Below are 26,298 nucleotides of genomic sequence, written 5' to 3'. Positions count from 1 at the left end.
CCTAGGAAGTGTGCTTCTTTTCTCCATTTTGTAATTACCAACCTGTTTGTGTGAAGTGTATATGGCGAAGTAGCCATTTATTTACTCGCGTTGGAGGATGGGATTACTTCAACTGCTGTATACGAAGATCTGAAGAAGGTAGCGAAGACGTTCCTAGCTTTGCATCATCGTAGATTTGTCAGTTTGTGAAATTTTACAGTACAATCAGTATAGAAGAGAAATACATACAAGAGACATGGGAAAAGATACTGATTTATCATGGAAGCAAACCAAATGTTTATTTTAACATTGTGCTGGGTGCACTATTGAATACCATCTTTTCCTTTATGGGAAGGGCTTGGTTTAACGAACAAGGCACTTAGTTTCATTGGTGGAATACATACTAGTCGCTAATATCTGATCTGATTCACTATCGTGCCTTCTACTGTACCGCGTCGTTGCAACTGATTATTCGTTTTTGCTTAGTGTACTGCATATAGGTATTAAGCAGCTCTTGAACCATAATTTTAAACTGTTACTCTACATTCTACTTTCTCTCTCACATGCTCATATTACCGTGTAATAGATGTGCATGTAATCGGTTATAAGCACACAGGCAATGGCGGCAATATCAGGTTGTCGGCCGCGGAAGGGAACAAATACTGGTCAGTCAGTTCAACGATGGCATGGTAGTTGTCCGTCTCTACATTATGAAAAAGGTCAGTTGTTAAAAACTTTTGCATACAGATGTGCTTGTACATATTATCGAAAAAAGAAAGAAAGAGAGATCACCACGAACAAGCGCCCTTGAGGGATATAAATCTCCAAGTTATTAAAGTATGTGGATGTAAAGTTTTTTAAATGTTAACCAGCGAAAATGGGTTGTAAGCAAATGCCAAACGGTCTCCTCAACACGAGTAAGCAGTGCACATGCGGAAATTTATGTTTATCATATCTATCGAGTAAGATTGGAGCTCCACCCCTCTCTACATGGTCCTTAAATGTTAGCCTTTTCTTCTAATAATAGCAATATACAAGATTATCTCGCGTCGATCCATTAGAGACTCTTTACTCTTTTAGGTTTACCGGTGATCAATGATTAGCATGTTTGAGTGAGCCTTTCGAATGCACAGGCAAACAATACGGACAATCAGGAACATTAGACAGTAATGAATTAAGGATAGTTTGAGCAGAACATCACAAAGGGCTTAATTTTATGAATCTGGAAGGCATTGCCTTTACAACAACAACATGATGATTAAATATAATCTGTGCAATTAAAGGGCAAAAGACAAAAAGATACGGTCATGACTATATAGTCTACTTTGAAATGGTTTATGAGATCAACCTAAAATCTAATAGAGCCGACTAACATTGTTCAGATCGAACCCAATCCTTCAAAAATTGTTATCCAAATGAGCAAGACAATATTGGGATGGAAACACCGCGAATGAACCAATCATTTTAAAAGAGAAAGGTGATGCTGAAGCAGAAGCTTACAATATGATAATACACGGGACATTTACTGCCAATTCTGATAATATATACAATGTTGGTCCGTATGAACTGCCATAAATCAGTGGGATAACGTTGATACCAATGGAAATGCGAAGGGTAAAACTCATGAGGATCTTAAAAAGTTGACGTTCGTTACGGAATCTTGCTCACTTACTGTAATCTATAAAGTTATTTCTAGATCAATCCTTGCAATCATTCCACGCAAAGGAGGTTCTATCTTTGTCAAGGGTACCCACTACAGAATGAAGGCCTAAACCACCGATCTCAATCAGGAACCTTCGAGCGATACATCTGAAAATTGAAGATCGATTGTCATGGTCAAGAACATACACTATTGGTCATCGCAATGACATCTTCGATGCCGTTATGTTGAACCACCCAAGATTACGGCAAAGGAGTTAGACAATTAAATCTATAGTAAGAGCTGAAGATTGCTTAAATAAAAAGAGAATGGCTTATTTCATTTAGCAGGAGAGGAAGCGACGGAGAATCTGAGAAACTTGCTGTGGACAACAAACTGTACGATCCGAGCATTATGTCTGTGCCATTACCGAAAAAAGAAGGAGGTACTTGTCAAATCGGGACGTACCACTATGGATTCACGACGATCGGATCGGCAAGCATACCTTTAGATTCTTGTTTTTTTATCAGTCTAAGGTAGATGCACGTATAAAAGAAGGGTTTCTGATATGTCAACAGAAGCTTGCCTTGTCTAATCGCTCCGTTTTACTCTGCTGCATTTGCAGGAGGATTGTGCTGGGTACTTCTCATCGTACCAACATGCGATACACGCTAAGCGCCCAAGAAGTGCTAGCTCCCTCAAAATAAACGCCTTTACTCGTCCGAGCGCTGCGAAAATGAACGACACTGCAGACAGTGGCTGGTTCCAGCTTATTCAGCTTAACGTAGCAAGTCCTACATGGTCGATAGTCCCACGTATGGATTCAAAGTAAGTAGCCTCTTTTTCAATGACAGCCGCAGCAAAAAGTCTCACTCGGAGGGATGTATTTAAATTTATAATTAGGTAAGACGTTGAAGCAAAGAAGGCTGTATCTCCTCGACAACCACCTTCGCATACTACAGTATTTCCTTCAAAGTACAATACGCAACAAGGAGGTCAAGCCAGCAGAGCTGAATATAGTAAAAGTGGTCCTTGTGAGCTGTGCTTACAATTGGTTCCCCTTGACAGCACGTATGTCTAACAACAAAAACTCATAGCCATAGCAACGCACTTGGAAAATTAGCAGGGTGCTGACGTTCAATATTGTTCCTCTCAAAACGCTTGCGCTAAACTCCAGCATGCAATGGCGAGATATAAACATCTAGACACGTCATCCACAAGTACCTGAAGAGGAATACAACAAGCAGTTTGGATTTGCTGACATTGTATTGGGATGTACCAAATATGAAACGATTATATCCAACATAAGAATTAACCTTTCCAGCTGCACGACCCACACCCCACAACTTTCCGCTTGCTTTAATCATACAAATTTAATGTCGTTGCACACTCCCTTAGCAGCAGCATAGCCATCAGAAATTGAATTTTTATCGGTAAAAAGTCGTATCATTTTTTATTTACATTAAAGGCAGCAAAACGGCATGGCGCTATTGTTTTACCTGGTCGTCGGAGAAGTAGTTATCCCGAGAGGTAATGAAACTTCACTCCGCCGGTGGATGACGCTGGCTGCGGTAAATAACAGATTCCGTGCCCGAGCTCCCCCAACTACTTTTTTCAAAAGGACATGCTTTCACGATTTTGCCAGATCGGTGCACGGCGCCAGATTACAGCAGAGTTTGCCGGTCTAAGAAACGCACGGTCTGTGCGATCGCCACAATCATCGACACTACTCACGAATCGTCGCTTGGGTACTCGCAAATACTCTTCAGAGAAAGAAAAACCCGAACACAATAATAACAAAAAAGAACACAACGAAGACGATAAGCCATTCAACGTACCCAAGGGTTTCGAAGGCTTTTTTGGCAAAGGCAGCAGCAACAATGGCCGAAAAGCAGCAGCCGATCAACACGCTAAACGATCGGCCGACCAAGTTCCCAAACCACCAAGGAACGAAGGTGGTGGCGGTAGCAACAACAGTAACGGTGGTGGCAACAAGCCTCCAGAGGTTCAAATCAATGTCAACACCGTTGTCGGCACGGCATTGGGTACCTATGTTTTGTGGAAAATGACTTCACCCAGCGAAGACTCTCGCGAAATCACATGGCAAGCATTCCGCTCGTCATTGCTTGACAAGGGTATGGTCGATCGACTTGTTGTCCTCAACCGCAACCGAGTTCGCGTACATTTGCGTCCAGAGGCTACGTCGCTTGGCGTTTCGCCCGCACAGACGTTCTATTTCAGCATTGGCTCAGTCGACAGCTTTGAGCGCAAGTTGGAAGAAGCACAAAATGAACTGCAGATCCCATCGAGCGAGCGTATCCCCGTATCATACCGCGATGAGATCAGTCTCCTCAACACGATGCTTCACTTTGCACCCACATTGCTTTTGATTGGTGTGCTGTACTACATGACCAAACGTGGTCCAGGTGGTGGTGGACAGGGTATCTTTGGCATAGGCAAGAGTCGCGCCAAAATGTTCAACCAGGAAAAGGATGTCAAGGTCAAGTTCAAGGATGTTGCAGGCGCCGACGAAGCCAAGGAGGAAATTATGGAATTTGTCAAGTTCTTGAAGAACCCAGCTGCATACGAACGATTGGGTGCTACTATCCCCAAGGGCGCCATCTTGTCGGGTCCACCTGGTACTGGTAAAACGCTGCTTGCCAAGGCCACAGCCGGTGAAGCTGGTGTGCCCTTCTTGAGCGTATCCGGTTCTGAATTCGTCGAAATGTTTGTCGGTGTCGGTCCCTCGCGTGTACGTGATTTGTTTGCCACAGCCAAGAAGAATGCCCCTTGTATCATCTTTGTCGACGAAATTGATGCCATTGGTAAAGCACGTGGCAAGGGCGGCCATATGGGCGGTAACGACGAACGTGAGAGCACGTTGAACCAGCTTCTTGTCGAAATGGACGGTTTTGATTCGAGCGAACACGTCGTGGTTCTGGCTGGTACCAATCGACCTGACGTCTTGGATCCTGCTTTGCTGCGTCCTGGCCGTTTCGATCGACACATTGCTATTGATCGACCCGATATTGGCGGCCGTGCACAAATCTTCAAGGTCCATCTCAAGCCCATCAAGACCACTGTTGATCTTGAGCAACTGTCGCGCAAATTGGCTGCATTGACGCCTGGTTTCTCTGGTGCCGATATCCACAACGTGTGTAACGAAGCTGCTCTTATTGCTGCCCGACACTTGAAGGACGAAGTTGACGAGAGTGATTTCGAGCAAGCCATCGAACGTGTCATTGCTGGTCTCGAAAAGAAGTCGCGCGTTTTGTCGCCCGAAGAAAAGAAGACAGTTGCCTATCACGAAGCTGGTCACGCCGTTGCCGGTTGGTACTTGCAATATGCCGATCCGTTACTGAAGGTGTCAATTATTCCGCGCGGTGTGGCTGCTTTGGGTTATGCCCAGTACTTGCCGAAGGATCAATACTTGTTCAGCGAAAAGCAGTTGCTGGACCGCATGTGCATGACTCTGGGTGGCCGTGTTTCGGAACAGATCTTCTTTGATACTATTACCACGGGCGCCCACGATGATTTGCAAAAGGTGACCAAGATCGCCTATGCCCAAGTCACGACTTACGGTATGAACAAGAAGGTCGGTCCAATCTCGTTCAACGATCCACAAGGCGAGCAGCAGTTCCAGAAGCCATTCTCGGAGCAAACCGGCACGCTGATTGATAACGAGGCACGAAACCTGGTGAACGAAGCGTATACCCGCACTGTAGATCTGCTCACAGAACGCAAGGAAGACGTCGAAAAGGTTGCAAAACTGTTATTAGACAAGGAAGTTATCACACGTGAGGACATGGAGAACTTGCTGGGCAAACGTCCGTTCGTCGAAAAGACTGTATATGATGAATATGTTCGACCAAAAAAGACATCACAACCCCCACCATTCCCTGAAGATACTCCCTCCGGGGACGTCAGCTCGTCGCCATAAAACTCTACTATAGACTACCATCGCAATAACAAGAAAAAATTACACTAGTTTTATATATGCATCGATAAAAAAGTAAGAGGCTGTTAAATAAAGAAGCATTTCATTTTGACACACTGAACCCTCAGCTGTTGTGTTTCATTCTAAATTCTATACTATCGATGCCATGGATATTTGCAGTGGCACTCAAGCAAAGATGCATTTCATGATACATAACTTTAACAGAATGCGAGAATTGGAGGAATTTATACTGTTTATTTTCATGTTTTGCGATATAAATAACATGAGGTTCCTTATTTCCAATACATATAAACAACATGCATGCAGTATCGTTGTAGTTTGACAATACGCAGGATGACTTTAAAGAACTACTGCCTCGAGTATCCGTTGTCTTTCGATATCACTGAAAAACTGGTCGTTCCTGTCACGATAAGCAGTGGCATACACGCTTTCATCTGGTGCACCCGTTCCCTCTTCTTTGTTCTCCATGGCTTGCCTGCTGCAGTATCTTCGCTTGATATTCCTGATTGTATGGTTCACCGAGATTTCTAAATGTGAGGCGCCAGCGTTGAGTCTTTTGTGAAACAATGTATAAATGACCTCATCTGTCATGTTGTGAACATTCGCACCGCGAATATTGAGGACCTGCAACTTGGGGAGCAAATGCAAGAATGTCAACTGCGGGAACAACACGTCCATCCTGCTTTCGATTGTTAGATCCGTCAGATTTGTCAGTACGTTGGCAATTGCGTTTGTATTTTCCATCTTAATATCTTCCTCGCTTGTGAACCGGATACAGCGCATATGCTTGTTCATTTTGATGGCTTGGAACAGATGTTGCATGCTCTCTCTATCTGAGTCTCCATCCACATACACTTCCTCCAACGTTTCTGTGTACGTACACAGATACTGAAATCCACAGCTAAACACAGTTCTTCCATGTCTGCATCCAGCAGCCATTGGGCACCGTATCAGGTAGAGTCGACGGAGTCGCGGGAGAGCGCTGAGTGCATAAAATAGATCGTCGCTATCGATGACAATATCTCGTAGACGCACGGACTCCAATGATATGCAAGTTTTAATGATGTCGTATAGATCAGCTGACGGAAAGTTGTTTCTTGACCTGGCAAAATGCGCTGTGCGTTTTCCAGCGAACTCAATTTCGCGCAATGCCTGATGCCTTGTACTCGATATTTCGGACAGCGCCGCAAGTAATTCATATTTTTGGGAGGTGATGACGGTCGTATTGAGGCGTAGGCTCTGTAAAGTCGATTGGTTTCTCTTGATTGTGTCCGAAATACCGGTATCAACCAATTCCCTAGGCAAGTAGGTGAGCTCGCGTAATCCGCTTGTCGTTGCTGCTGCTGGCTCCTCGGATATATACTTGTGCATGGCAGTGTCGCTGAGATCAGTGTCAGGGAAGGATGCTCCAAATACCATCGTGCTGTATGGGGAATAGCGAAGGCCGATGAGCTTGGGACACCATCTGTCTATCAGAAAGAAAACCATAGGTGGATGTGCCATGAGCAACCCTTGCTCAAACAGTTCGAGATATTGTAAATTCGGGCAGTGTGGTAATACAGCTGACAAGCTTCGTAATTCATTCAACGACAGGTGTGTCAGGGTCATAGCTGTAGTTCGCGAGTTGGATGGTGGTGGCATAAGTATACGCTGCTCTTCATACAGTTTGGAATGTAACGTAAGGCTAGTGATATGTGGGCATACGCGTGTCACACCGTTTATAAACTTGGCCGTTAGATCGGGAGGCGAAGATATGCTCGTTATACTGAGCTCTTTGAGTGAGTCCCTGTTTCGCCATATGACTTTCGTGAGGGGACTATCACTATCGAAAAATATAGATTCCGTATCTAAACGATTGTATGTGTGTACATAGTTAGCTACCTTTGAACATCCAAATGGTGCTAACAACAACCAATATAAACTGCTGTGATTACAATTTCTTTAAATTTACCGAGACATTCAATATGGTGCCATTTCATCTTGGCTACTTCTTTCAGTATCCGTACAGTGTTCACCTTGATGACACGAACATATTGGCTTTTGACATGAGACAGAATGCTGCGGAACTGTACTGGAGACATTGGTGAACGTATATCCAAATCGCGCCACATGACAGGCGGGGAGTCATACAGCATACGTTTCCAGTATTTACATGTTGACGCGAGACGAACACGATCCGGGAAGCTTAAGCGTTGCATGATGTCGCTAACCACATCATAGGGCAACGAAAGGGTGTTGTGATGATCGATCTCGGCAAGCACTGCGGATTTAAGATAAGCAAAAGCTGCGTACCTTGGATCGCTTATGGCCACCCTGACCAATCCACGCTCAACAACCAGTAACGCCTCTCTTAGGTGTTTCAAGCGGAGGTGCAAGTTGAATGCATAAATGTAGCCGTCGGACGACTGTGGTGCGTGTTTGATTGCTCCAAGTGAATCTTGTAACGCCAGTTCGAGTTTTCCTTGGGTTTCATGGGCTGCCGCGCGATGGAGGAAAATGGTAGCCAGAAAATTGGTTCTGATTTCTTGAATTGCCGAGTTGAACGAATTCACCGCCTCATCCCCTCTTAACATTGTCAGTTCCGTCACTCCATTCTTGAATAGTTTCTGCAGCTCAGCGAAATCCAGGTCATAGCGTAATTCGTATTTACAGCACATCACTCGAGAAGACGAGGCTTGTTCCATTCTTGGCTGATTTCTTGGGTGAATTCAAGAGGAAAAGAAAGTTGTTTAGTGTGGGAGGAAGAAAAGGAGATAAAGTGGCTAGAGCACAATGCGCAGTTTACTACGGATATCGCGCTTCGGCGCGTTTTTTAACCTTCCGCAGCAGCAGTCGTTCCTGTGTTACTTTAACAAACAATGCATGCTCGTATATGCTTTAATCAATCCCTTTTTTTTGGTCATTTCAACCAGATTTGAGCTTTTACTACACTCTGAATTCATTGTAGTCTACCTTTTTTGTGTGCCTGCAAAACTCTCTACTTGTAACTAGCGCCTATGCAATTTTAGCTGTGCAGCGAGGAAAAGCGGCTCAAGCTTTCATGAAGACTAATATTCCAGCAGCCTGGTGTAAGGTCTAAAAAGCATGCATATTGTAGCAAACTGTGACAAACTAATCTACCATATACTGTAATTTATAGAGTGCGAAGCGGGAAAATGGGGTTCATTGTCGTCGTCGTCGTATTTGCTTCATTTGACTCAGTTTAAAAAAGTAGTATGCATGATCCCTGCTGTTGTCTTCGAGAATATACACTCTTTCAATAGCAATTGTGAATTGCAATACAGTGAAGCAGGTAAGTTTCAGATTTTTGTCAAGGTGGACAGGTATGTAATTAGGATATACAGCTTATCTTATCTTCGCTATGTTTTGTTGATGCTTCCCATTCCGTTTGTAACAAATAATAGTGGATAGAGCTATAGTTTTCCTTGAAGACCCCAATGGAATATGTTTCTCTTTTCCTATAAATATGTACAAGCAATAATCAATATCTATCATCGTTCATGCTTTCCAGCAATATATTAATCCTATGGCATATTTTTTTTGAACTACCGTTTCGTGCTGGAATATACTCAAAGAGTGCAATGACTATAGGACCGTCACTATGACGTATAGTATGTGACCGACTCGAGAATAGGTATATGGAACATTGTGGATAATGACACCCGATTAGTGCAAGAATCAATCTCTCATCGGATACAATGAAAGTAGGATTGTCGGCTGAGAGCGTTATAGCGTAGTATACGTCTTTAGTGCTGCCTGACAGCACATCACAGATCATGGTGCTTGGTTTGCTGCTTGCTTTTGCTTCGTATAGCCCGTAGTTGTTGCGTAACCAAAAGAGACATGCATCGGGCATATTTGCTTGATATGCTGAATTCTTGGTTTGCTTAAAGGCTTTCTCAACTTGTACTCTATACTCTGGATCTGGTGAAACTTCTTCAAGGCTTTTTTGTAGCGATTTTAGATTACTACATGTGTAAGGCATGGAAAGAGCATCCATAGCGTGACGCAGAAAGAAAGAACAGAGAACTTCCCACAATTATTCCATCAAAACAACTGCTTCACTTCTATCTTGAGCAATGCATATGCGCATTCTTTTTTCAAGATTCCATTAAGCAGAATCAATCTTTAACGTGTCGGCATGCATATAATGTTATGTACTTCTATTCTGATTTGATGGAACCACAAAAATAGAGACTAAATAAGATGTGGTGCCTACAAAAAAAATACTGTGAATTGTGTCGGGCATGTACATAGCACATATGTCTCTACTATGATTTTGATTGTTTGACCAAAATATCATAACAGTAAATATGGCAAGATCTATTCTTGAAAAGTCATAACTCTGATTCAATTGTCTTGTGACACCATTACTTTTGCAAAGGGAACGAGGGCAAAGCATTAAATAGAGAGACTGCCAAATGCGCGACACAACAGTCGCGACAAATCGCGTCGCAAAGTTATGCGTAAAGAATAGGAACAAAAGTAGAAATAAACCTTTTATCGTGTTTAACCGCCTGAGCTGTGCATTATTTGTACTCGATTTCAGCGATCATACTATGCTTATGCTGTATGTCCTGCTCAATTATACAGACGCACCACAGCTAACAACCGATATTAAGGGGTCGATCTTGTCATTACGCTAAGAACTTGTATGATTCCGTTGAAACGTATCGCAATAGACGCGTGAAAAAATCTCGTAAGGACAGTTGGTGAAAGGCCTGGTGTTTAGAAAGTATGATTACTGTAATACACAGACATGCATGACTGTAGGATATAATGTTTGCTGTGACAGATCATCTTTGGTAATCGAAATCAGGATACAATTCACCAAGAATACTTCTGGACGGCGCACTCGGATCCGGAGTATTAAGCGCCTTCATGCACGCACCTATGTGTCTTCTTTAAATTACTTACAGTACAATTTTTTGTCCGGTGGTATTACAGGATGAATAGTCAAACCCGTCTCTTCTGCTTTTGTCCACTGGTGATGGCAACGGCAACCAAGGCTACAAAAGACGGTAGAATCAAGACATTGAAGGTCCATGGCGCTCTCCAATGGGTCAACCCGGATTGCCCTGCGGTGCGTGTCGGTTACACTACCTTTAGTCGTGATTCTCTCTCGAGTGCGGCCATGATCATCGCTGTTGTTACCCAAATATTTTTTCCTACCAAGTCACCTCTTCCCCCTTTCGACCCTACCAACCCAACACATACACGTTTTACATTTTCACCTGCCTTTTTGCAACATCCATCATATCATCTTTAGACATGGTGCGCTTGTTGCTTCCATGGTTTTTCCTGGACCTGTTTATTGCGCGCTCCCAAACATCGTATGAGTGCCGAAAATTGATAGCGCTGCGGCTGATTCAAACTGTCCACAAGAGATATAGTTTGTCTTAAACCATGTATTTCATATTAGGATACACACATATCAATCAATTGCTGATATAAATGATCCATCACGAGCATCAAGCGATCGTGTGCAGGCTGATGCTTTTCTATGCTACTACCTCGATTCTTGTGGGAATGATGGTGGTATTACCACCGTCAACCCCAGCATATTTGTTGACAACTTTAGATCTCATACACAATCCACTTATTCATTAAACAATGTATACTTACGAACAGCTTGTCTACATAATTGAAATAAAGATCGATGGTCACCCTCCGAGTTTTATACATTTGGCTGTATGCAACGTAAGTATATCTAGAGCCAAGTGAGAAAAGAGCAGATAACGCGTGACAACTTATTACAAAAGTGACCTTTAAGTCTCGAATGTTTCAAGGAGCTATAGCATGCTCATTGTATTAGTACCATGGGACAGGTGCAGCCTATCAAATCTACGTTTTTTTCTTACTGTGTGGCTGCTAACGTCTATAAAAGAGCCTTAAAAATAGTAGGGTTAAAATCATAGCGCGAAAATGGATCTAGCGAATCTCGAACTCAACAGCGCGCTTTATTTTATTTTTTTTCTTTTTTCTTGCTCCACACAACACTACTCTCCCGCGTCATGGCCGACACAGACGATCAACTCCAAGCCAACACATACATTTGGAGCCAGAGCAGTGATCAAATCACAATTTCGTTCTTAGTTCCCGAGTCATGCAAAAGCAAGGATTTAGATATTGCAATCGAACACCAATATGTGAGAGCAGGTTTAAAAGGCGAGGAACCTGTGCTCAAGGTAAGTAAACAAACAACTCTTTCAAGGAAACCTAAATACGCTTATGAAGAATGAAGACGTACATGGCTTATCACTGACTCGCATGGTGTTTAAAAACTAATAAAACCAGGGTAAATTGTTTGCGCCAGTCAATCACTTCGAATCACTATGGCAGCTCGAAAAGAACTCCATGTCACCATTTTCTTCCTTGACAACGTCGCCATCTCTTTCCATAGCGTCTTCATATGCTCTGATGCCGTCACCAAGTCACTCACCTAACTCGTCCATGATTCTGCCGGCGCCGGCGCTCACAGAGTCGCTGACGAATGAACTTTCAGCTGATATGGCTGATATCTATCAACAAGCAGCAGCACTAGGATCCGCCTCGGCTCGTTCGTCCTCGTCGTCCGTAGCAGACGAGTCGCTTACTCAGTCACCCATGATGGTCAATACACCACCTCAACAGCAGCAACAGCAACAGCAACAACAAGAAAAGCAGCAATCGAGCACCGAATTATCGAAGCAGACAGTGAACTATAGAATTCTTACCATTCATTTGGAAAAGGAGCGAGATGGAATGGAATGGGCCGTGCCTATTTCGAATGGATGGAAATCAGACCTCGACATTGATGTGACCAGCGCATATCATTTGGGTGGATGGTTTGAGACACGCATGGGTGATTTCCAGGTAAATTTGGACTTAAACAAAGAATAAGAGATTTCCACTGACACCTGTTGTAATTCATGCAGAATGCTTTCCGTTACTATGCGTGTGCTGCAGAAAGAAGCCATACTCCATCGATGATGAAGGTGGCAGCGTTGTACGAGGTATGGACCAAACTTTGTATTACGGGTTATCACGTTCTGTTGTCGTGACATGAAACTAAAACTGTGATCAAAGATTGATAATAAGCCTGCGGAGGGGAAGCCTGCAGTGTACGAGAAGGATCCAAAGAAGGCATTCGAATGGTACAAGCGAGCAGCAGATGCAGTAACCGAGTCATCCGGAACCAGCGGCAGCAGCGGACCGGATCCGCTGGGTTGCTACGTTGTTGGCAGTATGTACGGAGCCGGATCCCCTGAAGCCGAAGTGGAAAAGAACTATGAGATGGCTTTGCTGTATTTCAACAGAGCCATGACCTTGACTGCTCCGCGTATCGACATTGACTTTGGTGTCCTGGAGCAAGAAGATGCAGAGATTCCCAAGAGCGCCATGCGCAACCATGGTCCGCATAGTGCGGACGAGCGTTCATTCACCAGTGCTGCATTCCAGACCGGCTTGATCTATTTGTACGGCTCGCAGCCCGAGGGCGAGGCAGTGCGTTCTATCACTCATGTGGATGTCGATCCCAAGAAGGCACTTCGGTACTGGAAGGAGGCATCCATGCTTGGCCACGCACAGGCATCGTATAATATCGGCATCATGTTTGCAAACGGCATGGGCATCGACCAGGATTTGTGGCAGGCAGGAAAATGGTTCGGGCGCGCTGTCAAACTGGACACCACCGGCAAGCTTGTTGTACCACAAGAGGTAGAGGTCGTAGAATGGGATGCGCGGAAGGAGGATAAGGACAAGAAGAAGAGCGTTGGTGATGGATCTACATCACAAGAACAGCAGCCTAAGCAGCGACAGCGCAAGGACAAGAGAGGAGGACGGAAGAAGCGAAGCAAGCGGTCGCGAGGAGCACAGCAGGAGGATGATGGAGTGTTGGGGGCAATTATAGCACTTGGCTCGGTTGCTGCGGTAGCGGGCATTGTTTACTGGGTGTATACTCGATCATTGAAGAAAATGGACTGATTTTTGTGCTACGCGCGCACTCAGTGATATCTCTCACTTCACGCTCATACTCCCCTCCCTCCCTCACTCACTCACTCACTCTCACTTGCACATAAACTCTGCCTTTTTTTTTAATTAACGCCAAGTGTTTTTTTCTCTTTCTTTCTTTCTTTTCCTTCCATCACTTGTTTTTTTTTCTTTCTTTTTGAGCTCTACTAAATGGACTGCTTTGACAATGCCCCGCCCAACGTCATGTTGGCCTTGGGTCCTCCTGAACAACGCCAACAGAAACCATCATCCAATACAGCTACGACGATAACTACAGCACGAGCCGCTTGCATTACTAGTAGCAGTAGTAACAGCAGCAGCAAAAGCAGTGCTCCTTTTTGTACCAACAGCAACCATCCGCTTCTTGTCGCCAGTAGCAACGGCAGCGACGAACAGCAAAAGACCCGTTGGACCTGTCACAAAAAGGTTTTGGCAGAGCATTCACCCTACTTTGCAGCCATGTTTGACGGCGAGTTCAGCGAGAATGGGGCAAGCATTGTCTTTTTGCCACCTGGCGTCTTTTCCGCGATCGGGCTGGACGGCGTGCTCCACTACATGTATACGAGCGAGCTGATGTTGAACGTCAACGGCTCATTGAACAAAGCACATACTATAGTACAGCAGTTGCAGGACATGTATTCAGCTGCAGACTATCTCGGCATGATCCAATTTCGCCAGACTGTCAGCGAGCACTTGACCGAATATGCCCACCAGTGGACCTGTTACTGTGGCGAATGTCGTGATGTGGTGACCCAGCTCTTTCCCTACAGCTATGCCCGCGCTGTGCACTGCGACGACGAGCTCATGGCAATCATTGCAGAAAAGACATTGACAGTGCTGACGCAGGAACCCGACAAGGCACTGCACACGTTTTGGACGAGCCATGGACTTGCTGAAATGCTCACTCTATCACAACCTGACGTAGGTCCCTATTTGAAACAGCAAATCATTGGCCGGATAAGTCGCTTTAATGCGATAGAAACACTTCATGCATGCTTCGTCGCAAACAAAACATTTGAGCGGCACGAACAACGGGAACAACGCCAACGACAAAAGTCGATGATTATAACAGCTTCTACAACGACGACGACAACAACAACAAGCGGTGAAGAGAGCTACGAGCAGCTTAAAAACACGGTAGCAGGTGCGCTGTCGCGATCTACAGATATCATTGCACACTTTTTCGATTTTTACTGCTCGCAGTACCCAACACTCTTGTCATGCATCGATGGGATTACGTACTCGTTTGACTTTTTGGAGTTTCTGCTGCAACGCACTTTGAAGGATAATATGAAGCCACACAACGCACCAATCATGTACCAAGGCATCGTCCGCGACCTGATGTGTCGCCATGCAGTCCAACACTGCGCCCAGGTCAAAACTATCCTGACAGATGCACGAAGACAAGTCCTCAGATACATTGTCGACAACATCGAGTTAGTGACAAAGAGTGGTGCCTTTGACCGATTAGACAAGAACGTCCTGGCCAAGTTGGCAGAAGGTAAGAAGAACATCACGTGGTTCGCTTTCTCTGTAAAATGTGGCTGATGATCTCTGGGTAAAAAATAGATACGATGCTGCATCCAAAAGCATTCACTCTCTCCTCAGCTGCAGGAGCAGGAGCAACACACCAACATCACCATCAGCATTATCATTATCACCAATTTCGGCGGCCTTCTGCTGCAAGTGCGACGTTGAAACCCACCTCTACGGCAGAGTTCCGTGGGTCATCTGTTGCCAGCAGCCACACTCCGTCACCATCAGAAGATACCGGTAACCTGAGAAAATTCTTAACCTGGCTCACATTTGTAACCAAGATCTCCACAAAACGACACAAGCATCATCATCAACGACAACAACAACACCAGCAGCAAAAGCAGTTTATCGCTACCAAGAAAACAAAATTGGCTGTTGCAAGTTCTACCAATACAGGTGCTGCCACAGATAGTACCATCCACCCCTCTAATGGTGCAGCAGACACGACGGCACCCAACAACGGCGGGAGCAATAACAATGATGGAAGCAGTAGCGCTATCGCCAAAGCTATAATCCGCGGTATGAGATCGCCCGTTGGCAAGCGCAAGATCCTGCTAGTGCGACGTCCGCTTACTTCACCATAATTACATACCTCTTTCTTTCTTCTCAAGTCTGCTTTTGTAAATATCACCTCATTTGTATTTTTTTGTCATACCAACAAGCGACAGTACTTTCCACGTACTCTCACACAAGCATCCTGTTGTATGTTTTTGATAGCAGCAATAGCAATGCTACCACTATTACATACTACTAGTAGTAACAGTACGCGCTGCAAACATATCATATCGTTTGGATGTCTTATTTTAATTTAGTATTATTCATACATCACTATTGTTTTGTTATCCGTCTTCTAATAATATTGGCAAAACTTGAAGTTTAATAACACGCGACCTTGTCTCTTTTACAAGAAGCAGAAAACTACCACGCATCTATTTATTGTTTGATATAGATTGCTATATGAGCCTTCTCACTTCTCATCGTTGTCCACGCGTACATATGCTCATGTTCGTTGCCAAGAATACCACTTTGTATATCACGATGCATATACAGTAGTGGAGATTATAACACACACAAACACATATTCAAAGACCAAACTCTTGAGCTTGCCAAACATAATGCGACTTTATAGTACAAGAAAGTGGTATTCATTATGTACATTCGATCTACAATCTTGTGATACAGGACAATTCGATGTAAACCCAGAAGTACATTATATGTATCATTATTCACGAATTAGACTGATAGATTATTTATATTGATCGTTGTTCAGCGAGGGATTACCACAAGCGAACAATAGGCAAATATAAATCGTTTTATTACCTCTGCTTTCTATCACTTACTATATTTACAAAATCATTGTTACAATCATATATATGTGCCATTAACTTTTTGTGCTTCGCTACTGTAATGATGACCGGTGATATCCTATGGTTACGTACATTCATTGCATTTCCGCATCACTACATACTCACCTCAAGTAAATTACAGCACTGTTATTGATTAAGCTATTTATACTACTGTGTTTACATGTAGAATCTGTCTATGTTTGCATGCACCATCCTGTATACTGCCGTTGCTGCGGTGATAGTAGCAGCTGCATGTGTGCATGATGTGTCACTTTGCATTAACCGGATTGTTTGTAACAAATATTTATTTACCATATCATTTGACCCAATTAATCTGACCTCCTATACTTTGAAAACCAAAGGTTTCTGCATCACATCAGCTTCCTCGACGTTGTTATGATTAGCGGATTTTAGCACATCACTCATCAATTAGATTATGTAACCGACAGCAGTATGACACTCAGATGCATGTCAGTACACTGTCACCACGCCGCAAACTTCCGCCTATTGAACGAGCAAAAATGGAGCAAAGTCTTTCCTTCCGTGTTGAAATACGAGGTTTATTCTATTGAGTGAGCGCAGTATACCACCAAGTACATACTGACATGAGATTAGATATGAATACTGATGTCTGCTTTAACAGATGGCCAACATGCGGTTGTTGTTGTTGTTTTTTGGTATTTTAGCGCATGTATATGGTGCTTGTCACATTATATATCCTGTTTTCACGGCTCGGTCAGCCATGTTTACTGTCTTCTGCTCATGTCTAGTTGTAGATAGTCGTTGTTTACAAACAAAAAGATAAGCTGCTTCACAGCCACTTTAGTGCAGAGCTCCTGATGTATCTGTTTCGCTCTAGGCATAAATCATTGTAGATAGCTCATGGTTTACTTGGCTTTAAGATGCTTGTATGATCATCTTGCTGGTGAAATTATCACTGTTTCTATCAACGCAACAGCTCTGATGAGTGGCTATTCCATTTTGAATTAACAGGAAAATGGCTTGTCAAAAACTATAGGCTCTACTGCAAAAAGGGGCGCAGCTTAGTACTGTAACAGTAAGAAAACATTCTGTAGCATTGATGTATCGAACAAGTCCAATAAGCTACATTGCTACCTAAAATCTTTCAATGTAACTTAGAAAGGTAATATTCACGATGCAAAAAAGCTACGATATCTTTTGGGTTGACAGCAGACATGCTAATCTATAACTAATATTAGCATATCTGATGAGTTAGTGGATTTTGTTTGTATCGATTTTTGTCCTTGTGTGTATACAAGGCGCAGGAAGTAAGAAATGACGGATATCACATAATATCTACATCTCACTCTTACTAAAACTCAAATCGCTGTTTGTAAGTTGCTGCTGCTTTTATGCATTTTGTGACAATAGCCATTGTCTCAAGTGTTACTAAGTTAAACGTTTTCTTGTCACCGCAGCAACGATTATATATTACATATCAAAAAGAAACGTTGGCGATCATACACTAAATCGGAACTTTGGATATGCAATATGTATCATTCTTTGTACCCCGGAATCGGCACGCATAAAAATTTGGTTGTTGTCATCTATGTAGAACCACTCCAGGTAAACGTCATGCTGTGCATAAACTCACAAAATGACCTGACGGTGGTATGTATATCATCTGTACTACATATGCCTCCTCACAGCTAGCAAACAATTATGGTACCGCCTCTTCTACTGACATTACACATTTGTAATCATAGTCATGCTCCTTGCTTCTCTCGCTACAATTCTTTTTTCCTGTTGACGATAATGTTGTAGTGCGTTAACTACGGATTTCTTTGCACGTATGGCATTTCACCATCGGTCAGTACGTCACGCGTTACTAAATTTACATTACATGAGATGATGCAAAGCCCACCGCCACACTACTGCACCCGTTATGTACCTATTTACTGTGCCATGCATGTCACTTTGCCAAACCGTTGCAGCAAAAAAGACGATTACTAAACCTTTTCTGTTTTCTTTCACACTTTATTAGTTCACCATCTGCTACTACGTGGCCTCAATAATTTGCTCCAATAGTAGGAATAGATTATGAGAGTATTCAACATTTTAACATGTATATTATCCGCCATAGCAGTTGTTCTCCAGGTGATTGTGCTTTGCGGCAATCTTCCAGGTTTACGCTCCGTTTATTTTGTCAAGGTCGACACATCCGTTTCCAATTCTCTTCTTGATCGTATACGACACAACGTATTTGGTGTGCCGGACGCGCTAACATTTGCGACCTTTATTATTTGCCAAAGCTTTAACTCTGACTACAGCCGTACTTCATGTACCAATCCAAGCCTAGGGTATCGATTTGGTAAGTATTCATTCGATCTGTTTCTGAAAAATAACATTGATGGGTAATAGTTGTGCTTTTTGCTTTTATAACAGATGCACAAGGAATGTTGGGCATTGTGGAAGACGTCATTCCCGAGGAACTACATAGAACGCTGTCTGTGGCGCAAGGCGGCATAATGATCCCATCTGTCGTCATAGCGTTCGCTGTCCTTTTGTGGTGCCTGACCCGCCTGTGTACACGAAATGACCGGCTCGTATGCTGCATTATGATACTCGGACTATTGGCGCTGATATTTGCCCTGGCGTCTCTAGCGGTACAAATCGTCGGTTACCACGCTGTACGCGGTGCCCTGGCGAAAGCAGAGGAAGCCATTCCAGGGCAAACCGTAGAACTAGTCGCGTCGCTGGGACCAGCAGTTTGGTTAACGGTCGGTGCAGTCATCGCGCTGATAATTGTCGTTGTGGATTTCCTTTTCGAGTGCATCCGATGTCGGCGCAAGCAGCAATTACAACGGCAACAACAACCGGAGCAGATTGAAATGGGCCATGTGTAGCTTATCCCTTTCTAGGATCTAATTGCCATTGCTAATACGCAGTTTGTGTAACAACAAACCATGCTTTTGACATCCCTCTGTCCCAGGTCAACGTAGCACATTGCTTACTGTTATGGCATTCGTTGCGCACAAACAAAGTGTAAAAAATTGCCTAGAACGTTTGTACGCCGGTCCATTGATTATACGATTATTCAATTATTATAACAAAATGTATCGTTTTTTCTCTTTCTCACTTTCTTTTTGTTCTTTTATACGCTACTACTACTACTCTATTACCTACTTACTATAGCCTACAGGCGAACCCCTTCCAGTCCTTTTTCTATATTTTTAATGAAAACAGTTCTTGCTTCGTATAAATCCTGTGTTGTTGAATTGTCATGAAGCTCGTACTACGACAGCGGTTTCTACCTTCATTTAAAAAGCATTCCGAGATTTCCTCATTACCTCAACTTTTATTCATTCTTGCCCTAATCCTCTTGCCTCTTTTGGTGCAGGCACAAGGTAATTGAGCCACTGATAATAGACATAAGGCTTTGATTGCTTATAAGCGCAATAACTAAACCGCCTCTCCACAAAAATAAAGATTCGTGTCAACCGTCTTCTTGTGCAGCGCGATGCAACGGGGCATGCGGGTCTAACCAAGTATGCACTCTGGGAACAATGACCGAATGCGGTGTATGCCCCTCGTCCAAATGTGTGGATCAAACTGTGCTCGGTCTGCCCCCAGAATCATCGCCTTCGTCAGCAACGACCGCAGATACCAGCGACCCGAGCACTTCCCCAGACAGCGATGGCGACAGCAATAGTAGTGGTGGTGGCGACGACAAGGGCGCGCTGATTGGCGGTCTCGTCGGTGGTCTTGTAGGCGGATTACTATTGTTTGCATGTGTTGGATTCTGGGTTGTGCGACGGCTCAAGGGTAGATCCAAGAATACGTTGCCCTTTACACAGCAACGGCAGATGAGCGAAAGGAGTATTGCGGTAAGGATATATCAAGAAACAATTACATTAGACGGAGAAGAGAGACGCAGAATACCATGTGCTCATATTGATATCTTTCGCAACCAAATCTTGTGTAATAGACCACAAATAACCATAGGGAAATTACCTCTGGCGTGATTCCAGTCGCTTATATTCCGCCGTCACCTGAAGAATCCAACGTACCAACTACCATTACAGCCGCTGCCGCCGCCGCCGCAGCAGCAGGCAACGCAGCAGCAGAAGGCCGTTCATCATTGACCGCAGAAACCACCAACAATGTTTCTGCTGTTGGAAACGATGCAGACAGTAATAGACGTCAGTCGAAATATCTCAGCGCGAGCTACGAAAGCGACGGTGACGAATCGATAGATACTCGTACGTCCATTGCATCTACGATCAGTAATCAACCCACAACGCCAGCAAGGACCACCTATGCTGTACAAGTCCAACGTGCTCGACCACAGATCATGCGTGTTAACCAAGTGCTAGTCAGCGATACCGAGGGAAATGGTACCTCGAGTAGTTTAGGCGGTGGCAGCACGGGTCTCAGCCGCAGTGGGTCAGTGCGCACAGTTCTTACTCGCGACGACGGCAGTGAAGCAGGAAGTGTGGTCCATCTCTCTAGATCCAACACAGCCCCTGCCCGTCGGCTATTGACTAATAGGACACCTCGACCAACAGCTCAACAACGTTCATCTATGATACAGCAACGTCATCAACAGCAGCCGCGCCCTACAACAATCATCAATACCGATCCAAGTCTTATTGAAGCAACTGTAAACAAAAGCGTGGTTATGAACAGAGGGAGCCCACGATCTGAAGACGACCCTTTCCATGACCGACATAGCGCCCTCATTGAATCAATGGCTGCAACTCCTACTACTGGTACTCCCGTGATCGCTTCTAATAGTAGCAATGATACCTCCAGTGCAGTCGCGGGTACTCGTCATCTTTCAAATACCCCAACGACAGATAGCAGAAACATTGGCGACGGCGAAATTACTATTTATTGGAATAATGCTTATGACCAGCAACAACAGCATGACGAGAACAGCAGCAACAGGATATCTACCCCGTTACGACCGCCACCACGGCCGTCCACGTCTTCTTCACCATCTACCACCAGCACTGCTACATCTTCTTATAACGCTACTACTAGCGGTAGTAAGCCACGAAACAGTAATCCTCCTCCTCCACCCTCTCGTCCTGTATCCTTATCTCAACATCCATAAAACCATCTGAATATATTGTAGCAAATATACGTATTAGCATCATCACCATTACCCTCCACATCGACAACAGCCCTTGCTTTCCTCCACTTTTCAATATATCTCTGTACCACTATTTATTTGTACCCCTTTTGCATCTTTCACATCAAATATACTGCTACTGTTATCTACACATTTGTCACCGTGAGTTGTGATCTTTTTGAAGCGCTCTTCCTCCCCTCCAACCACAACCTCCTTTATACAGTCATTTGCATTCAATCACATAATCTGCAGCTAAAGCTGTAAACAAAATGCACATATATCTGCTGATGAAATAGAGAAAGACCAGCATGTAGTGCGAGAGTGACGTGGCGAGTTTGCGGCCTTGAAAGAAAACCCTTTCCGTCAAGAAGCCCGCTGTTCCGCAAGCAAAGTTTTTATTCCTTGTTCCTTCTTTTACGCGACAGGAACCACATACACACAATGGACAACGGGTGGACGTTCAGCATCCCACCCTTGGCTCTATCAAAGTAAATCAACTAAACTTCTTTCTCATTCTGTGGGCTGTGTGTACGTCTGAGAAAGAGAGTTTATTCACACCTGCCTGTTCCATAGAAAACCAACGTCTTCTGTCCTTGGATCTCTTGACAATTACCACGGTCAACGCGATCGGCTAATGGCAAGCGCAGCACGAAGCCGTGTTAAACCTCTTGAAGCTGAGAATTGTCATCCCTGCGTAGGTGGCAAGACCCTTCCTGGCAAGCGTAAAAAGAGGGCGCCGTTGTCTCCAGAGCAACTGCGGCTGCTGAGTCGTCGAATCGACCCTACTCAACCCTCAAAACCGGCATTGCCAATCGCGTACAAGCCTTCACCACGAAAGCGACTGCGCGTCCAACCTGACAATACTGAAATACCACCTTCTCTCAACTTTATGCCTACTACTTCTGCCGTTACTGACGCTGCGACTATAACGAACACTACAGCGCAGCAACATTGTCTATCGTCATTATATCAGACATGCTTTGATATTTGGCCGGGTGCTCCTTCACTAGGTGATCTGTCACATGACAAGGTCAAAAACTTGAGCGAACTACTCAAGGTGCGACTTTCGCAGGCCAAGTTTCGAGTTATTGCAGCGCTGGAAGCAGAAGGCCGTGGTACAGATGTATTATATCAGCAGTTAAAGAGTTCAGAGGAGTGTTCTATCTGGCCGACTGGATTTATTGGCAAGAAACGCAAGATCAAACTATCCAAAAAATGTAACCAGGCCCCTTGGGGTGTTACCGTGGGTAATGCCCGCAATCTGAAGCGAGTATCACCTACTATGCCCATTCGTGCTTCTCCGGCAGTGCTATCGTCACCACTCCCATCCACACCATTACGGAAAGAGGAGCTGAAGCAGAAGGATGATCAGCATGATCAACAACAACAACAACAACACAATTCACCACGCAAAATTAAACGCAGAACACCAGCAGATCCTGCATTAGCTGCAGTGACTTTGCAAGACGGTATGCTAAGCAATTGGGCCGCGTGGGATGGCTTAAGCAAAGTGGTGGTGGCATATTACATGCAAGATCGCTACTTACGCTTTCATATATGCAGGTTCCCGCGCTTTTATTTGCAAGAACTGTAACAAGAAATACAAGAATCGAGGCGGCCTTGTCTACCATCGCGATCGCTGCAAGCAGCGCAAACCAGACAAGCCAATTAACTGTGCGTGTGGCGAGAGACATCAAAGCGACCAGCTAGTGCAATGCGAGACGTGCCACTTGTATTCTCATTTGGAATGCATTGGTTTGGATGAAAATGAATTAAACAATGAAGGCGCATTTCATTGTACGACGTGTGTACTTCCACCAACTACAGGGACGGATAATCTAAAGGCCGATCTTCGTGACACCACAACGTCGCTGCAGGGACCGATCTGGGAAGACTTTTCCTTGTCGCCATCTTCGACCTGGACGGCTTCACCCGGCGGTGATGCCCTGACACCATCGCTTTATCACAGTGACATGGGATTGCTGACGCCGTCCACAACAATCATCAACACACCATCTCCGGCTATGTCTCCGTCGTCTTCTCAGCAATCGGACTCGCTGTGGTTTGAATTTGCCAACTTTGATACTGATTTCACCTTCAACGATTCCCAAAATGAACAACAACAATAAACCATCATTCACTCATCTTGCATAACTGTAAAATGCCCCTATTCGTCTCGTATCTTTGCAGAGTCTTGGAAACAAGTGCACGGGCATCAACAAACATATGCACCACCTTCCTATATCTGGTCGCAGTTCCTTTTATCTGACTGTCACTTCATTCAGCTGTACGCAGTGCTGATCGTTGCGACGGGGTTCTTTTGCTGGATCATTCTGAAAGCCATCAAATGAAAAAGCATGCTGGTTTACATTTTTCTAAAGACGGATTTAAACTCGGAAGAAAGGCACGCTCGTAACACGCGAAATGTTCCGATCCACTCGCACATAATACCCAAAATGTTTGTCCCGCAATCTCGGGCGGGAAAACCTCTATGGAGATCTCACGCTCTCTGATTTCTTCATCTCTTTTCCTTCTTTACGTCATTTTTCACACATACAGTCGAAGTTTATGACAGCAACTGCTACAACAACAACAACGGCGACGACGACGACAACAAGAACGACGACGACAACTGCTACTGCTGCTGCTGCAGAGGCTCAAGGTGACAGTCGCGATTCGACGTCGTCAAGACAGTCTGAAACAGTGATCTCGCTTCAGGGTCAGCAACAGCATCAGGAAGTAGTAACAGGAAAAATCAATGAGGGGAAACAACAACAAAGTTCACTCGAGAAAAAGCTATGGCGACGAATCGCAGATATCATCATTCACTATCTAAAACAATACTGGTTCCTAGTCGGACTTGGTACAGTCATTGGCCTTGCTTGGGCATTTCCTCAAGTCGGCAAGACAAATGGTGCAATCGAAGCGCAATACACCGTGAAATGGGGTGCTGTCATTATTATTTTCTTGTTGTCAGGACTTGGCTTGGAAGTAAAGGTCATGTTCCATACGATCCTTCGATGGCGCCTGCATCTTGTGGTTCAAATTATGAACTTCATATTCATGCCCTTTTTCGCTTATGGTATTGTGCGCTTCTTCCTCAAAGTCGGTGCCGATCTGGACATGTCAGTCTATCAGGGTTTCATGATCGCCTTTTCTACAAGTACCACTGTTTCGTCGAATGCTGTCATGACTCGTAATGCCAATGGTAACGATAGCGCTGCTTTGGTGAATGCTGCCCTTGGCAACGTGCTCGGTATCTTTGTTTCGCCTGCTCTCATGCAAGGTAAGGCTGTTGATTGTATCTTCCAATCGTTAGGACCCAATACAACTCTGCATTGACTTGATAACCCTATCTTGCTTAATACTATGATATTAGTCTTTGGTGATGATACTAATGTTTTTACGCCGGGAACTCGAGGCACCGTCGATTATCTTTCTGTACTCAAGACTTTGGGCTTAACGGTTCTGTTACCACTTGTCGTCGGTCAAGTGATCCGCTACTTTTTCCCGCGTCAAGTCAAATATCTTGCTGCGAAACTTCATTTCTCCATCATCAATAGTCTGGCACTGCTATGCATGGTCTGGTCTGTGTTCTGCGATGGTGTTGCCAGCAATGCATTCCACCAAATGAGCGGTGCTGATATCATTGCTATCATTGGCGTCGACATCTTCATGTATTTGCTTGGTTGCTCTGCATGTATTGCTCTGGCGCGTGTTCCATGGCCAGGAAAGTCCACGCCCAGACTAATAAAAAAGTGGCGGTTTTCACGTCAAGATGCAGTGGCCATCATGGTAAAAGAAAAGATCCTGTATAACTACATGCCCGATATTTGTAACTTCACAGCTGAAAACAATGTTTTGCTGCTTTTAATGCGACCATTAATCTGACTATGAGTAATCTACCTCCATTATCTGCTGTTCATAGTATTGTGGAGCCACTAAAACCGTCAGTTTGGGTATTCCTTTAATTAATGTATTATACTCTGACAAAAGCTTCGGCATGGTAGGCGTGCTGTCTTTACCATTACTAATGTATCACATCATTCAGTAAGTTGTTTGCTGTTTCAAAATACATTCAAAGACCTCCGCCCGCTTTTCTTAACGATAATTACTCACAAAAGCAATCAAATCAGGTTATTTATCGGCAACTTTCAAGTACCTTTCCTCAAGCGATGGATCGAGAAAACACTCAAGGAGATCGATCAAGAGGAAAGCCCACTGTCAAATCGCAGTAACAACGATACCCCTCCTTCAGAAGAAGAAAATGCGTCCTTACCCATAAACAGCACGCGACGACGTACAGCAGTATAGTATAGCACGATCATATCGTTTGTACTTATATATCTACCTTTATGTACAGTAGAAGCATGTATAAAAGCTTCCATCTTTTTTTGGACTTCCATGAAAGAGGTAGTAACAGTAGGAGTAGAGCTAAAAGCCATTAGATATGTTAATAGAGATTTCCTATGCGCACAAATATGAAAACGGGAAACGGCTGGAAAAAACTTCCGTTATATCTACATGTATGCAAAACACAACTTACTTTCTATGTATTGAATGGTCTTCGCCTTTCGTAGGGATACATGTTCAAGGAACTAGCAAGTGCTTGTCTATTCAATGTTTTACGCTGATGGGTTGATGGACTAACTGTTTGCAGCTCATATAGCAACCGCATATAATATTGCTAAAAAGGTGAAACATGTTTTTTATTAGGTCCAGAATGTATTTAGGTAGCGAAAGTTAACCA

The 26,298-nt window shown here is 44.1% G+C and overlaps 7 protein-coding genes across 7 annotated transcripts; 6 read left to right on the top strand and 1 right to left on the bottom strand.

The window, feature by feature from the left end:
- Nucleotides 1-3,137: 3,137 nt before the first annotated feature.
- BDB00DRAFT_801557 (peptidase family M41-domain-containing protein) lies at nucleotides 3,138-5,669 on the top strand. Its single transcript, XM_053121877.1, has one exon. It carries the CDS (start codon nucleotides 3,243-3,245, stop codon nucleotides 5,556-5,558), a length of 2,316 nt encoding a protein of 771 aa, XP_052984462.1. The 5' UTR covers nucleotides 3,138-3,242; the 3' UTR covers nucleotides 5,559-5,669.
- Nucleotides 5,670-5,784: 115 nt separating this feature from the next.
- Nucleotides 5,785-8,405, bottom strand: BDB00DRAFT_801555 (uncharacterized protein). Its single transcript, XM_053121876.1, has 2 exons — nucleotides 7,528-8,405; nucleotides 5,785-7,423 (listed from the first exon to the last, which is right to left on the bottom strand). Exons 1-2 carry the CDS (start codon nucleotides 8,258-8,260, stop codon nucleotides 5,916-5,918), a joined length of 2,241 nt encoding a protein of 746 aa, XP_052984461.1. The 5' UTR covers nucleotides 8,261-8,405; the 3' UTR covers nucleotides 5,785-5,915.
- A 3,105-nt stretch (nucleotides 8,406-11,510) lies between these two features.
- On the top strand, nucleotides 11,511-13,666 carry BDB00DRAFT_801551 (uncharacterized protein). Its single transcript, XM_053121875.1, has 3 exons — nucleotides 11,511-12,431; nucleotides 12,494-12,571; nucleotides 12,645-13,666. The coding sequence occupies exons 1-3, from the start codon at nucleotides 11,934-11,936 to the stop codon at nucleotides 13,539-13,541; spliced, it is 1,473 nt and encodes a 490-aa protein (XP_052984460.1). The 5' UTR covers nucleotides 11,511-11,933; the 3' UTR covers nucleotides 13,542-13,666.
- Nucleotides 13,667-13,739: 73 nt separating this feature from the next.
- On the top strand, nucleotides 13,740-15,688 carry BDB00DRAFT_867840 (uncharacterized protein; the record flags this gene model as incomplete). The annotated part of the gene is made up of 2 exons (XM_053126390.1): nucleotides 13,740-15,069; nucleotides 15,138-15,688. The coding sequence occupies 2 exons, from the start codon at nucleotides 13,740-13,742 to the stop codon at nucleotides 15,686-15,688; spliced, it is 1,881 nt and encodes a 626-aa protein (XP_052984459.1).
- Nucleotides 15,689-17,962: 2,274 nt separating this feature from the next.
- BDB00DRAFT_935812 (SUR7/PalI family-domain-containing protein) lies at nucleotides 17,963-19,410 on the top strand (the record flags this gene model as incomplete). Its single annotated transcript, XM_053129205.1, has 4 exons — nucleotides 17,963-18,037; nucleotides 18,236-18,284; nucleotides 18,555-18,782; nucleotides 18,857-19,410. The coding sequence occupies 4 exons, from the start codon at nucleotides 17,963-17,965 to the stop codon at nucleotides 19,315-19,317; spliced, it is 813 nt and encodes a 270-aa protein (XP_052984458.1). The 3' UTR covers nucleotides 19,318-19,410.
- Nucleotides 19,411-19,475: 65 nt separating this feature from the next.
- BDB00DRAFT_503011 (uncharacterized protein) lies at nucleotides 19,476-21,904 on the top strand. Its single transcript, XM_053117629.1, has 3 exons — nucleotides 19,476-19,818; nucleotides 19,901-20,298; nucleotides 20,400-21,904. Exons 1-3 carry the CDS (start codon nucleotides 19,695-19,697, stop codon nucleotides 21,528-21,530), a joined length of 1,653 nt encoding a protein of 550 aa, XP_052984457.1. The 5' UTR covers nucleotides 19,476-19,694; the 3' UTR covers nucleotides 21,531-21,904.
- Nucleotides 21,905-24,080: 2,176 nt separating this feature from the next.
- Nucleotides 24,081-26,114, top strand: BDB00DRAFT_801539 (SBF-like CPA transporter family-domain-containing protein). Its single transcript, XM_053121874.1, has 4 exons — nucleotides 24,081-24,834; nucleotides 24,928-25,343; nucleotides 25,477-25,598; nucleotides 25,685-26,114. Exons 1-4 carry the CDS (start codon nucleotides 24,117-24,119, stop codon nucleotides 25,860-25,862), a joined length of 1,434 nt encoding a protein of 477 aa, XP_052984456.1. The 5' UTR covers nucleotides 24,081-24,116; the 3' UTR covers nucleotides 25,863-26,114.
- Nucleotides 26,115-26,298: the final 184 nt, after the last annotated feature.

The sequence above is a fragment of the Zychaea mexicana genome, assembly GCF_025766255.1.
Source record: "Zychaea mexicana strain RSA 1403 chromosome Unknown BDB00scaffold_6, whole genome shotgun sequence".
NCBI classification, from domain to species: Eukaryota; Fungi; Mucoromycota; class Mucoromycetes; order Mucorales; family Lichtheimiaceae; genus Zychaea; species Zychaea mexicana.
Note: the sequence above shows the minus strand (reverse complement) of the source record. Positions and strands in the feature narration are given on the sequence as shown.

Excerpts from the sequence above, each read along its gene's own strand:
- BDB00DRAFT_801551 (XM_053121875.1), top strand. The coding sequence starts at position 11,934 with ATGTCACCATTTTCTTCCTTGACAACGTCGCCATCTCTTTCCATAGCG. Across the intron at positions 12,432-12,493 it reads CACGCATGGGTGATTTCCAG|AATGCTTTCCGTTACTATGC; the intron begins GTAAATTTGGAC and ends TAATTCATGCAG. Across the intron at positions 12,572-12,644 it reads AGGTGGCAGCGTTGTACGAG|ATTGATAATAAGCCTGCGGA; the intron begins GTATGGACCAAA and ends CTGTGATCAAAG.
- BDB00DRAFT_801555 (XM_053121876.1), bottom strand. The coding sequence starts at position 8,260 with ATGGAACAAGCCTCGTCTTCTCGAGTGATGTGCTGTAAATACGAATTA. Across the intron at positions 7,424-7,527 it reads GCACCATATTGAATGTCTCG|ATACGGAATCTATATTTTTC; the intron begins GTAAATTTAAAG and ends ACAATCGTTTAG.
- BDB00DRAFT_801557 (XM_053121877.1), top strand. The coding sequence starts at position 3,243 with ATGCTTTCACGATTTTGCCAGATCGGTGCACGGCGCCAGATTACAGCA.
- BDB00DRAFT_801539 (XM_053121874.1), top strand. The coding sequence starts at position 24,117 with ATGACAGCAACTGCTACAACAACAACAACGGCGACGACGACGACAACA. Across the intron at positions 25,344-25,476 it reads AAGATGCAGTGGCCATCATG|TATTGTGGAGCCACTAAAAC; the intron begins GTAAAAGAAAAG and ends TGCTGTTCATAG. Across the intron at positions 25,599-25,684 it reads CTAATGTATCACATCATTCA|GTTATTTATCGGCAACTTTC; the intron begins GTAAGTTGTTTG and ends CAATCAAATCAG.
- BDB00DRAFT_503011 (XM_053117629.1), top strand. The coding sequence starts at position 19,695 with ATGAAGCTCGTACTACGACAGCGGTTTCTACCTTCATTTAAAAAGCAT. Across the intron at positions 19,819-19,900 it reads TCTTTTGGTGCAGGCACAAG|ATTCGTGTCAACCGTCTTCT; the intron begins GTAATTGAGCCA and ends ACAAAAATAAAG. Across the intron at positions 20,299-20,399 it reads TGAGCGAAAGGAGTATTGCG|ACCACAAATAACCATAGGGA; the intron begins GTAAGGATATAT and ends CTTGTGTAATAG.